At 38.5% G+C, this 12,503-nt stretch overlaps 1 protein-coding gene across 4 annotated transcripts in view; it reads right to left on the reverse strand.

Moving 5' to 3' along the window:
* Positions 1-12,503, reverse strand: part of PRKAG2 (protein kinase AMP-activated non-catalytic subunit gamma 2) — a 210,851-nt gene that overhangs the window by 10,024 nt on the left and 188,324 nt on the right. For all 4 annotated transcript variants that reach the window (XM_083866373.1, XM_083866375.1, XM_083866374.1 and 1 more), the window contains 5 exons: positions 6,187-6,268; positions 4,622-4,680; positions 3,042-3,087; positions 2,293-2,347; positions 284-410 (listed from right to left, as the gene is read on the reverse strand). In XM_083866373.1, coding sequence (XP_083722499.1) covers positions 284-410; positions 2,293-2,347; positions 3,042-3,087; positions 4,622-4,680; positions 6,187-6,268 — 369 coding nt within the window. The remainder of the gene's footprint in view (positions 1-283; positions 411-2,292; positions 2,348-3,041; positions 3,088-4,621; positions 4,681-6,186; positions 6,269-12,503) is intronic.

Consider the following 12,503-nt stretch of genomic DNA (forward strand, 5'->3'; position numbering starts at 1 on the left):
CTCCTGAAGCTGAGGAGATGTTCCAGAAACAACAGCAAATCACTCCAATAGACAAGTCCTTGGTGTTTTGGTTTCTTTAAAGGAGTAAAACAAAGTAAAGGAAAAATACGGGCCTTAAATCAAGCTCTGATTTCCCTGTTACCAATAAAAGATACACAAAGACACAATGAATACAGAAGCTCATTATAAAATTTCTGCACTAAGACTTTAATTACTTAATTACATCAGATGTCTACTGTGGGGAAAAAAATCAGTTAAGCACAGTGTAGCTTTAAATACTTACAAAAAGCTGGAGGAACTTGAGGATTCTTTTATGGGTAAGTATATAAAGTGCATTTCCACTGACTGGATCTATAACTGGCAATCTGTGGATTTTGTTTTTGATCAACGAATATACAGCATCAAAAAGGCTGAGGAGAAAAGCATTTTATTTTTTTAATGAATTCCAGCTAACAACAAGTAATGCCAAGTGATACATATGCACACACTTATAAACTCACATGAAGTATATGTGGTAATTATTTGCATTATCTTTAATGCTATAAAAAACAGAAGCTGAAGGATTTCAAATTAACTTTTGCACCTTTTTGCTTTGGAACAAATCAACAACTATAATGTCCATGGAAATCTAAATCCACTTAAAAAATGTGATAGAAAGTTCATTTTGTGCTATAAAGTATAGAAAATATATTTCTTAACAAGTGTAAATTGTTTTTCCAGCAAGTGCTGTGCTTGCGGTATCCCTGCACTCAGATTGAGTCTTTCTGTTAAGAGACAAACTGTGAAAAATGGAATTCTTGCACTTAATGAATCTCAATCCCAAACCTCTGTAACATTTTCTACAAAGGGCATTTTTATGGCTACATACATATATGCAAATAACCCAAAACAATAATTTCACTGAATTATCATTGGGAATTGGCAAAAAACTATCCTTAGGAGATCTACAGCATTCCCATGCACCACTGCAGACTAGGATTTAGCAACACTCCAACCTGTGCAACTCTGCTCTTCTTGCAAGTGACACTTTTTTTTTTCCCTTGGTGTATTAAGACCATGATAAAGCAGCTGCTCGGCAACTGCAATAAATTAGCAAATAATAAAGTTGGTAGAACTCTGATAAACTCCTACTTGCTGAAGCAGGCTTCTTTCCATACACAAGCTGTCTGTTTTGGGTCCAGCACAGGGATGAAATAGCCCCATTTATTCACACAGAGCCAAGATTCCCTCAATGCTAGAGATTCCACTCCTGGAGTAGGTGTTTAACAATTCCTAAGTGCTGCAGTCTGACTGTCACAGAACCCAGGCCCATCTCTGGATCAGGTATGAAGCTGACCTTTATGGAAGTTTTAACTTTTTATAAAAGTTTTACTGCGTCTTCCTTACGGCAAGGCTTCTCATGCTGCACCCCTGACTGAAAACAACTAAGGCTACTTTGTTGTCTTAACAATATTATTTGCAACCTGCCACCATTCAAAATACATCCCTGATGACTGAATTGAACGACTGATTCATGAATAAATGGCAATTCCACTGAGGATACAGCATTACTTCAATGTAATCACTGGAGCTCCCTTCACCAGCTTCCTTTGCCAGAGCACAAACAATCCTGGTCCACAAACTGAAAGCAAGAACCAGAACTTCACCCTCCAGTTTAGCAATTAAGTTGTACTCAAGTTTTAAGTGATCAACTAAATTCCTCTCTCACGTTATTTAGTAAATAAGGCATAATGACAGTTTAAAAACTATTTCTTTCAACTTCCATCAAGAAGAAAAGGACAGCAATTTATATTTTCAGAAACAGAGCCTTACAATAGAGCAGAACAAACCACAGAGATATTGTCTTTCCTTTAGTTGAGGAAAGTTATTTGGCTTGAAAAGGACTTTAAGTTTCCAATTACTGTGACTGCTGAGAACAAGACAGCTGAAGGGCTCTAATTTTTTTGATTTTCATGAAATAAAGATGACCTGCAGGCTAGCTTGAAGGGTTATCCTATTGCCTGTTTTGCATTTTAATTTTGACCCACATCTAGCTCATTTACCAGAACAGTTATGCTGATAAATGACAAAATTTCAATTAAAAATTCCCTTCTTTGGATCATCTAAAAAGTCTTCACTCACAATTAAAAAAAAGCTCTCACTCCTTCTTGATTATATTAAAAGAGAGTCCTTCTTCACTGTGCTGTAGTTTACAATAAAAATTGTTTCTTCTTATATAAAGAGGCTTTAAATTCAGAGTTGAGACAGCGTTATTGTATTTCAAGTTAGGCAGAGTGAACAGTGAAATCCTACCTTGCATCTGGGGAGATGTTCACTAAAGGTTTAAAAGTCTCTTGTAAATAAAGCTCTGTGAATAGAAAATTAATAGACTGTTACCACTTCACACGAAAACATCAGCTTTTTTATGAAAGCATTTCATTAATTCATTCATACAAACATAAGTGGCAGTCAGCAATTTACAGCTGGTTATTCTGCCATTTATGCACAGTGCTCTATACTGACATTAAAAAGACATAAAATTTAAATGCAGCACTAAGCTTGATACCAGCAGAGGTCACTGCAATTACAACAAATAATCCTTTAGTCGTTCTGGCTCTGAGAGTGTCTGCTGCACACAGACACCTCCATGTATCATTCCAGGGGATACAGACTACTTTTTATATGGATTTTATACTAATTTGAATGCCTCCCTGCATTCAGCACCTCTGCTCACACCCAGAATGTTGCAGGAATTTCTGGCTGAATCGTGCAGCTCACCGGGGCACACCGCTATTCTTTCCCACTCCACATACACCTCACTCCACTTGCTTTTTTTCCTTTCTTAAAGAGCAATGAACGAGGGGCAAAGTGTTATACAGCCTAGATCACCAGTCCATAGCTGTTTCAGATAGAAAAATAAGGAATAGAAGCCCAAAGAGAAGCTTTTACTATTCCTGCTTTCATTGAAAAAATATGTCGACAGAAGTGTATGATGAATTCAAAATCCATTATACTGAAAAACATTAGAAGCTAGAAAATTATCAAAGAGTAAACATTCTTACCCCTCCAGGTTTCTATCTTGTGCTCCTCCAATTCATAAATCTGAACCTACAATGAGTAGATGGAAGTTCAACTTGAAGTAATTTAATATTAAATCCATCATTAACATTGTAAACATTTGAATAATTTTCTTTTATTTCATTGTCTAAAATTTAACAGAGCAAGAACAGCCCAACACAACACTTCCTGTAACAAGGAGAAAGGGTGCAATCCTGCCCCTAATGCAGAGTACAATCCTGCATTTATCATTTCAGGGGACAGGAAAGCCTTTTACTGGCCAAGGTTTGCAGTCCAGGCTTTTCTGGACTCAAAGGCATCACCTCAGTAATTTGTATCACCTACAAACCACCATCCAGGGTAAACTCTCAGGTGATTCCTCACACACCCACATCAGTAAAAAGCTTACCCTCATCACCTGACTAATTAATGCTGGCAGAATAAAGTCACCAGATCACAAACAAGCAAGAGCACTTCTTTAGGGAGAAACTGGATGTTCCTCATCACTCAGTGGTGGATATTATCTAGCGCACGAGTATCAATGTGCTTCATACTGCATGTCCTGATGCCTTCAGAAAGAATGACTATAATACTTGAAATGATATTTCCCGCATAATTTCACCTATGAAAATGTGCTTCAATACTGTATGTCCTGATGCTTTTAGAAAAAAAATGATTAATACTTTAGGAATTATATTTTCTGCATAATTTCACCTATTAAAACTAGAGCATTCCCTGATGGAACACTCATTTATTTGTTTTTCTTACAGAAGACTGCATCAGTCACCTAAGTCAGATATTGTCCCTCCTCAGCTATTCCATTCCTCCTTACTGCTGCCAGTTTAAGCAGAACCTATGAACAGGACCTTAGATAATGTAAATGAGTGAGAACTCATTAGGTAAAGTCTTATGGAAAAACCAGTAATATTGATGTAGAGGATCATTACAACACGGAAACAATTTTAAAGAAGCCACCACTGTGCAAGCACTTTTCATTTGTTCCTCTCCCCACTCCTTGTCAATCCCCACGGAGAACAGAAGAATTTAACATGCACAAAGGCCAGTGCACCACACTATTGGCATCTGACAAGAATTTCACTATAAATTTTAAAAAGCAACATGAGCTTCAAGAAGGCAAATACATCAGATGTCTGCTCCATCCAACTGTTCTTGATTTTTGTAGCTGGTAAAACATAGTACATATGTTTTAATTGGTAGAGGGGGAATTGTGATTTGACAGGAACAAGAAAGGGATGTAAATGTTTGTATGAACATGCAAGCTAGAGAGTTTCATCAACTGACTGCCAATGGGAATTTCAAATTACAGTTAATTGAAGTCAACAGATCTCCAACTGATTGTGCAATTCAGCCACATAACTACAATATTTGCATATATTTAACTAGTTTAACTTGTTTATTCTATACCATCACTCCAAGAACAGCGATTTTTTACAGCATCCAAGCCTCTAAGTTACCATCCAAAGACTTAAATAATAATCACAATCATCATAAACTTCTCAGTTTGGTATTTCAGTCTCTGTACTGTATGGCAAATAATCAAATAATAGCTTAACATCATACTTACCATTGGAGACTTATAGTATCTATGCAGTATGTTAATGAAATCTGTAATTGTTAACATTCCTGAAACAAGTGAAAGAAAGCAGGTCTTTAGATATTTACTTAACATATAGAACTTTCAGCTATTTTCTCAATTTATATTCACAATACATAATATGATAAATGTTAAATCCATGTAAAATACTACGGGTATTGAACTATTCAACAGCAGGATTTCAAACCCATGTCTACTCACTTTCACACTGTCACAGTGCTTCAGAATAAAAAAACATCTGAAGTAATATTCAGTATTATAACTCACGTGCTTCTCCTCACTTTCAATCTGACTCAAAAAACCCCTTGAATTCAAACCACATCCACACCAAAAACATGAGAAGAAAAGAGAGGGTTTAGAACATCTTTCAAGGCTGGAGAATTATTCTTGCCTTTCATTTTCTTTTTGAATAAGACACATTCTCATTATGTACTTGCCAAGTCAGGCAGACTCCTAGAGTCAAATGGAGGAATAGTATAATACATTTTTCTTGACTAATACTTATTTCAGAATTTCATTCAATCATTTCCATGGTAATCCTCAACATATGTATGGAAATGTGACTTTTCAGAAGAAAAAAAATAACACATCCATTGTACATATATGTATTTTAAGCACCAACACCAAGCTATGTAATATAATATTGATGATTAGGTTAGTTACCTGAAAATATTAATCTTTTTTGAGCTTTCAAGTTCTAGATTTGAGAAGATGCAATTGCTCCACTGTTTACTACTCTTACATCTAAACTGAAGAAACTAAGAAATCGGGAAGGGAAAAATTAATCTGGAGGTCAGCTTTAAATCAGTAGAGCTTAGTTACAGACAGAACATGGAATGAAATCAAATGAAAATAAAAACCACAGCACCCCTATGGTGTATTGCAAGACTGCTCCTCCCCTCTTGGATTTAAAATATTTTAACAAATGCTTTATTAAGTATCTACCATTCATTCCCAGGAATCCTCAATATTCCAGATCATAAGACATACATATAATTCCATTTGTCACTGCCACTGTGAGCTCATTTTCTAGCTGCCAGAGAGATCTAGTTTTGGAAGATTATTGTTGTTTCAAAAAGCAGTACATAGATCTAATGTTTTTCACTCAACATGGGACATCTCTGTAGCTTCGTTTCTGGTTTTAGAGATCCTCACTGCACCTTATTGAGCACAGGCAGAGACAGGCTCGTACTGCCCTTATATTGGGATACTGGAATATTAAATTATTCTCTTTATAGTTTCTGATTTCATATTTTCCTTTCTGCGACCATTGTCTTTATTTTTAAATACACAGTGAAGTGCAAATATTAGAGACTGAATTTCAGAAGGTTGGGACCTCAAAGAAGCATCATGACTCTCAAGGTACAGAAATGCTGTGGAAGCTGGCACCATTTCACTCCTCACAAGAAGGGAAAAGAAACTCTTCGCCAGTATTTCTCTAGGATGTTACATGATGGCCAGGCTCAGACCACCTTCTGAAACAATAAAGCACCTTGGAAATTCAAGTAATCCTGAAAAATGTCAGAACTACTTACCTACAAAACTCTGTTTTTTACTCTCCCACAGTGGAGCTGCTCTCACACCATTTGCCACCAAGGCAAAAAAGGCTTTCTTTACCTGCAAAAATAAAAAGAAGAAAACTAAACAAATTTCAATTTTTGGCCTTGATTTAGCATACCAGACACCAACAGAGGGGTTTCCTTTTTCACCAGGAAAAAAACCCAAAAGCAGTATAAACAGGTAGCTGGCTTTCAAAAGGGAACAGAAACCAAAATGCCAAACAGAAACCTTAAGCCTTTCACTTTTAAAATTGTTAAAATGCTAGAAAAAGCTTAGCAAAACCAGATCTGTTTTTCTTTTATTTTGTGAATATTCTAAATGAAAGCCTCTGATATATCCATAAACTACAGAGGGCCCTAAATTTAACACATGAAGATTGAGCTATGTTCTAGTCAATGTTCACTATAGCAAGTTGTTAAAAAAATGAGATTGAAAGAACAGCAGTTCCATGTCTCCTACAGCTTTTAGACACCTGATTTATACAAATTAGAAAGTTTGAATATTCTAAATATGACTGAAAGTTTAAAGAATTACTTCACCTCTTTTGCTGCTAAAGAAATCAATCAAGTACTTCAATTTTTTAATTAATTAATCCTTTCCAGAATCAAAAGTTACAAGGTCATGGTGTCATTCTGAAAAGAAACACCTCACTGTGAACTCTGGCTCTCTGAAAATTAAGGACTCAGGCACTGCTGCACCTCAAAATCCTGAACTGGTGATGTGCTGGAGTATAACCTCCTTCCTGTCCTGCCCACACCCCTGAACAGTCTTTCTATGGAAAACACAATACAGAAGTGATGGTTCTTGACCTGGTACAAAACCAAGACACAACCAATCTTTATTTCTGTATCCATGAAATTTGTCCTTGGTCCAAATAACACAGAATTGCAATTGTTTGCTGACTGCAATCTGAACAGATCATGATTTCACATCAGTATCTCAAAGATCTACTTTAAATAATGTGCCAAAGGAATCCTCTCCCCAACAGATTAACAGGAATAAAAGGACTTCACAGTCAATGGAATCAGGCAGTGATCTCTATTTCTTGCTCCATCTTTGCAGCCTGTCTGCTTCCTCCCTGACAATGAGAAGCAAATCCACCCTCAGAACATCAGCAGATGACAAATCTCAAAGGTGCCTCCTGACTTCAGAGATCCCAGATCACCAATGAACAAGAATAACCATCAGACATCATCCCTTAACTGCACTGAAACTGCAGAAGCCACGTGGGGAAAAACAACAACAAAACCCCAGGGCCACAGTAGGATTAATTACACAGGATTTATCTAGAAAATGGTTAAACAGAAAGGTGCCAGAGGTGTTCAGGCACCCAGCTGACACAAGGAGGAGTCAGACTAAACAAACATTACCAAATCCACCACAGGAGCATCCTAACTCATGGGGAAGACTGAAACCACAAAGAAACCCTCTGGGCAAGATACATGAAGTGTTCCCACATAACAGCATCACACTTGGAGTTAATGCAGCAAAAGCAGGGAGCTATTTGGGGAGCAAATATGAGACAGATGTGAGTTCACACAGACCAACTCCAGCTTAGGGTAAAATAAGTTCTAACCATTCTTCATCAAAAAAAGGGGAAAGGACACTCACACTGCCTGAAACCCCAAGCCTTCAGCTTTGGTATCTTTCCCTAACAAATGCCATCACACAAGGTCACAGTCACTGTCAGCTCAAGTCCCCAGTTTTTCCACAAGAGAAAGATGTTCAAGGCTGGATCCGAGCAAGAAGGGAACAGCCAATCTATTGAGGCCAGAGGGGAAAGGCTTTCTCCCAGATAGCAATCATGCAACACAACTCCTCCAGCAAGTTTACAAACCCTGTAATTGATAACCTGGAAAAGAAGCATGCCCATGGCAGAAAACATGTGGAGAGCCAACTACAGCACTTCAGGCAGTCTCCAAATTCCTGCTACTACTTCTTTCCCAGATACAGCAGCAACAAAGAACATCAGCTAGTAACACACTCAGACGGGTGAGACAGCAAAGCTGAGATATTCAGATTCAGAAAAGACATTTCAAAATAGAGAGTTCCAAAGATATACTACTCGAGATGCTGAGATTGTAGACAATCCAGAAGGGAAATAAAGGATTCTTCAAAGCATAAGTTCTTGCCCTGATCCTGTCTGATTTACTTGCAAGTTATTTACCTCCAAGAATCACAAGAATCTTCAGTTAGGTGTCATCTTGTCTAGCTTTAAAAGACACGTTTTGGAGAACCTGAGGGCTGCTGAACAGATACAGCTATTAAGACAGTTCAGAATTAAATCTTTCATAAAAGACAAGAATTTTAGCTTAAACACTAGGATATTAAAAATTTGATGTAATAAACCACCAAAATTTAGTAAAGAAATACTTAAACTCAACCCCCTGGGCTGTTCCTCTAGACTACAGCTCAAGTGACACTGCTATCGTTGCCTCCAGTTGTATTGTAGAAAGTGTTAAATGGCCATCTTTTAAAGAAAGTAATAATGCCATCAGTTCTTAATGTTAATACTTGTCTCTTATTTAAGTAAGGTAATTACAAATGGGTTAATCAACCCCTTAATTGGTTGATTAACCCTTAAACATCTTAATTCTTCTTTGCTAAAACTGCTTTCCTAGTGCAAACATATACTCATCCACTCACACCTCCCTGCAGTTTCTGTGGTTGACCAATTTCAGCTGCCCAAAGTACTGCTTGGTGGCCAGCCAAAGCACAGGGGTGTGGAGCTGGGCTTCTGTCAAGCACTTTTAGATGTTTCAGTGATGTTCATGCAGAAAATACCCACAAGGATATGATATATAGTTAGTAGCCTTTGAAGATCTCCACCAAGTCCCATCTTTGGACCTCCAACAGCGTTGTTATTTCTCAACCCCACAGTTTTTGACTGGCCTGACCTTCACAAACCCATTGTTCAGCAGCCAGAGCCCATAGATTGTTGCTGTTCAACACCATGTACAAACACTCTTTAAACAAAGCACTTCTGTTCTTATTAACCATGTCCTAACACACACAATGAACCACTAAAAATGGGATTTATCTGCCCAAATTTAGAGGTTGTTCTGACATTTACCCTGACCTTGCAGATTTGTCCTGATTTCACAATCAGCTGGGGCACGACTCACCAGCCTTCCACAGGGATTAAGTTGTATCCCACAGATGCCTTCTCCCCCCTCACTAAGATGTCTAGACATTTACAATTAGAAGAGCAATCCTACTTTGTGGGACTGTCATCTCCAAGATTCTGCCCTTTAAGTAGAAGGGTCACATTTCAGCAAAAGAACACAGCAATTAAATACTGAATGTATCATAGAGCACCTCAACAATAGCTGCTATTCCACTACACTGAGCACAACAGGAACAAGCTTTTCTTACAGCAGGAAGTCATTACACTGTGAATATGCTGAATAAAAGAACAGACCAATTTAGGTTAGACACAACCTCTGGAGGTCACTGTTCCTGCACACCATTCAAACATTTCCACTTCAAGTCTGAAGGAGGACAAAACCTCTTCCAACACAACAGTCATTACCACGAAAGCAAGACACCCAGACATCAAAGTCCTGGTTTTCAGGTAGAATATTTGGAAAAACTCATCCCTTACGGTCAGTGAGCTCCTAAAATAGCTGGATTACCGGGCAGTGAAACCAGGAACAGAGGTAGAAGATTTCACCACACTGCAGAGTAAGTTTTTCCTCACTGCTGGGAAACACCGAAAGGGACACTCCTTCTTACGAGATCCCAGGGATTTTACAAGCCCTTGCAGAAATGCTCTCTCCAGTAAACATCTGTGAATGAGGGAACCACCTGAAAGGAAAACTCAGGCTGAGCTCGTTTCCAAAAATTCAGTATGTGTACAACACACACACATTTGTTTTACCCAACACTGTGTTATGAAAACTGTGACTGTGTCCATAAGTAACCAGTGGTTTCAGACTTGTCTTCCTGGACTGTCCCGTAAGGGAAGGAGAGTGACTGTTGCTGTTGAAATAATTGACTTCATTTGCCTTGAGAAAAGATTCCTGTCCTTGACAAATTGTTGTGAGGAAAGAGCTGTCACAGTTCCTGGTGCTAAAGGGTCAGAGCTGAGCAGAGAATCCTACTGAGCTGAAAAACAACTCAGCACCACTGCCTCATGACAAAATTCACTGAAAAGGCTCAAAAGGTAGCAAAAGTAAGAAACAAAGCTCTGCAACACCTTCAGATATGGCAGTACCAAGCAAGAGGATGATGCAAATCATGGTCCAGTAGCATGGACAGCATTCCAAGACCTGCCAGAACATCTGTGGTGTGGCTGCCATCAAAAGGCAGGATGATAAATGTGTACCTGTTTCACTGTGTATGCCAGCATCAGCCACTTGCCTGGAAAGCCTCTAATGTAACCCCAGGAAATGTCTATTTTATCAGATCAGAACAGAAAGGAAGAAGCTCCTTCTTACAATCTTTGGCACAGAGCTCCTGTGGGGGTATAAAAGCAGTATCAGACCCAGCAAATGACTGATATTTTTATCATCTCTGATCCCTGATGGATGGATGGATAGATGGATGGATGCTCTAAAGTGATCTTGAACATTCCCCATCATTTTCACTGGGTCAGTTGACAAATTCCCAGCTTATTTTTATTCCCAAGTATTTTTAAAGAGTACAAAACTAGAGAGGACAAACACCTCCAAAAATACACATGTGGACCACAGCATCACACCCAAATCTTTCAGGCAGTCCCTGAGAAACAACCACTCTTCCTAGCATAACAAAGTACAAAGTTTGACATGCAGTTGAAAGGAATTTACAAGAGGAAGGCATCCAGTCTTAGCAGACTCTGTAGAAATAGCTGAAGAACTAAAGAAGGTTGGATTTCTACACCAATACACTCACATATTTTAAGTACCAAACACCAAGGCATGGAGGGGCTCCTCAAAGGCTTCCCCTTGCAAAGGGGCAAAGTTTTATACTTTCAAAGGAAAACAGCATTATCTCTCTTCACAACATGAGCAAATGTGGCAAAGTCACTCCAGATACAGACTTTGTTCTCACCATTAAGAGCACGAAGGTGGAAGAAAAAGTTACTCTGAGAATTCCTTCTTAAAGAGGCCAAACACTCCCATTTCAATAGTTCTTACCAAGTAGGAAGACACACAGCAGTACAGCTGGTCTTTGTTGTAACAGGAAAATCATCACGGCTCTGCTGCAACCTTTGTACAGCGTAAAACCTGGGCAAGCCACACTTTACTCCTTGGTTCAAGTGTTTATGAGCCAGGACTTCTGAATTAGGCAACAGTTTCTAGCCCAACATAAACAGGACTGTGTTTAAGTAGCATGGCAAGTTCTCTGGCTGCCCACATCTTAGCAAGTCTCCAAGAGAGGAAAAAGAAAAAACTGCTGCAGGTAAAGCTGATGGTCTTGCTAACAGATCTTCCCTGCTACTCCCTCACACTACCAGGACTTCAGGCAGTGCTTCCTCTGTACAAGGCTGCCACCTGAATAAAGCTCATGAAATATTATTTGGGAACACATTATAAACATATTACTAACTTGAAAATACAACTTTCCTACAGAGCTCTTTGGACAGCCCTCCTCTTCCTTGCTGTTGGCATGCCCTTCAAAGGACTTTTTCCTATGAGCTAAGTTGGGATACTCCTGCATTCATCCCCAGATCCCACAATTACCATCCTGATAATACAATAGCAGTACAAGGTAGATATTCTCCAAGTCCATCATGCACTTTCACTTTGAAGCAATTCACACTGGGAAACATATCTAACTTGCACTTCCTTACTCTTTTTTTCCTTCAAATAAGGTTGTGATGCCCAATCCAGACATCTTTTTAAGTTACAGAGAACTACAGTCCTGTAAAGGAGCTATTTTGAAAAGTTAAAAATCTCTCTTCTGATGCATTTATATAATTCAGTGTTTTTACAAACTGATTTGTCTGGGGAGATTGAACCAGTATGAAGAACACAACCAACCATCTCATCATTATGACTGCTGCATTCAAATTCATTTTCCAGTTATTTTCTGCTTTGGTCTATGAATTTGTTAGAAGCACTTCCTCCTCAAAGGACTAGGCTGTTAAACAAAGAGTGTACTTAAGGACAATAAAGACTTTTGCCTAGGGCGAGGGACAAGCACGAATTTCCTCCTTTACCTTACCAAGTAGATTTGAGAAACATTGGACAAACCTGTTATTAACTGGGCAGCTACACTTCCTTCAACATCTGAAAAACCCCAACCAATAAACATTCACGATTGGGTCCTCTATCTCAGGCTGAATTTTTGAAAGCTTGTATGAAAC

The sequence above is a fragment of the Zosterops lateralis genome (genome assembly GCF_965231275.1).
Source record: "Zosterops lateralis genome assembly, chromosome: 1".
Classification (NCBI taxonomy): Eukaryota; Metazoa; Chordata; class Aves; order Passeriformes; family Zosteropidae; genus Zosterops; species Zosterops lateralis.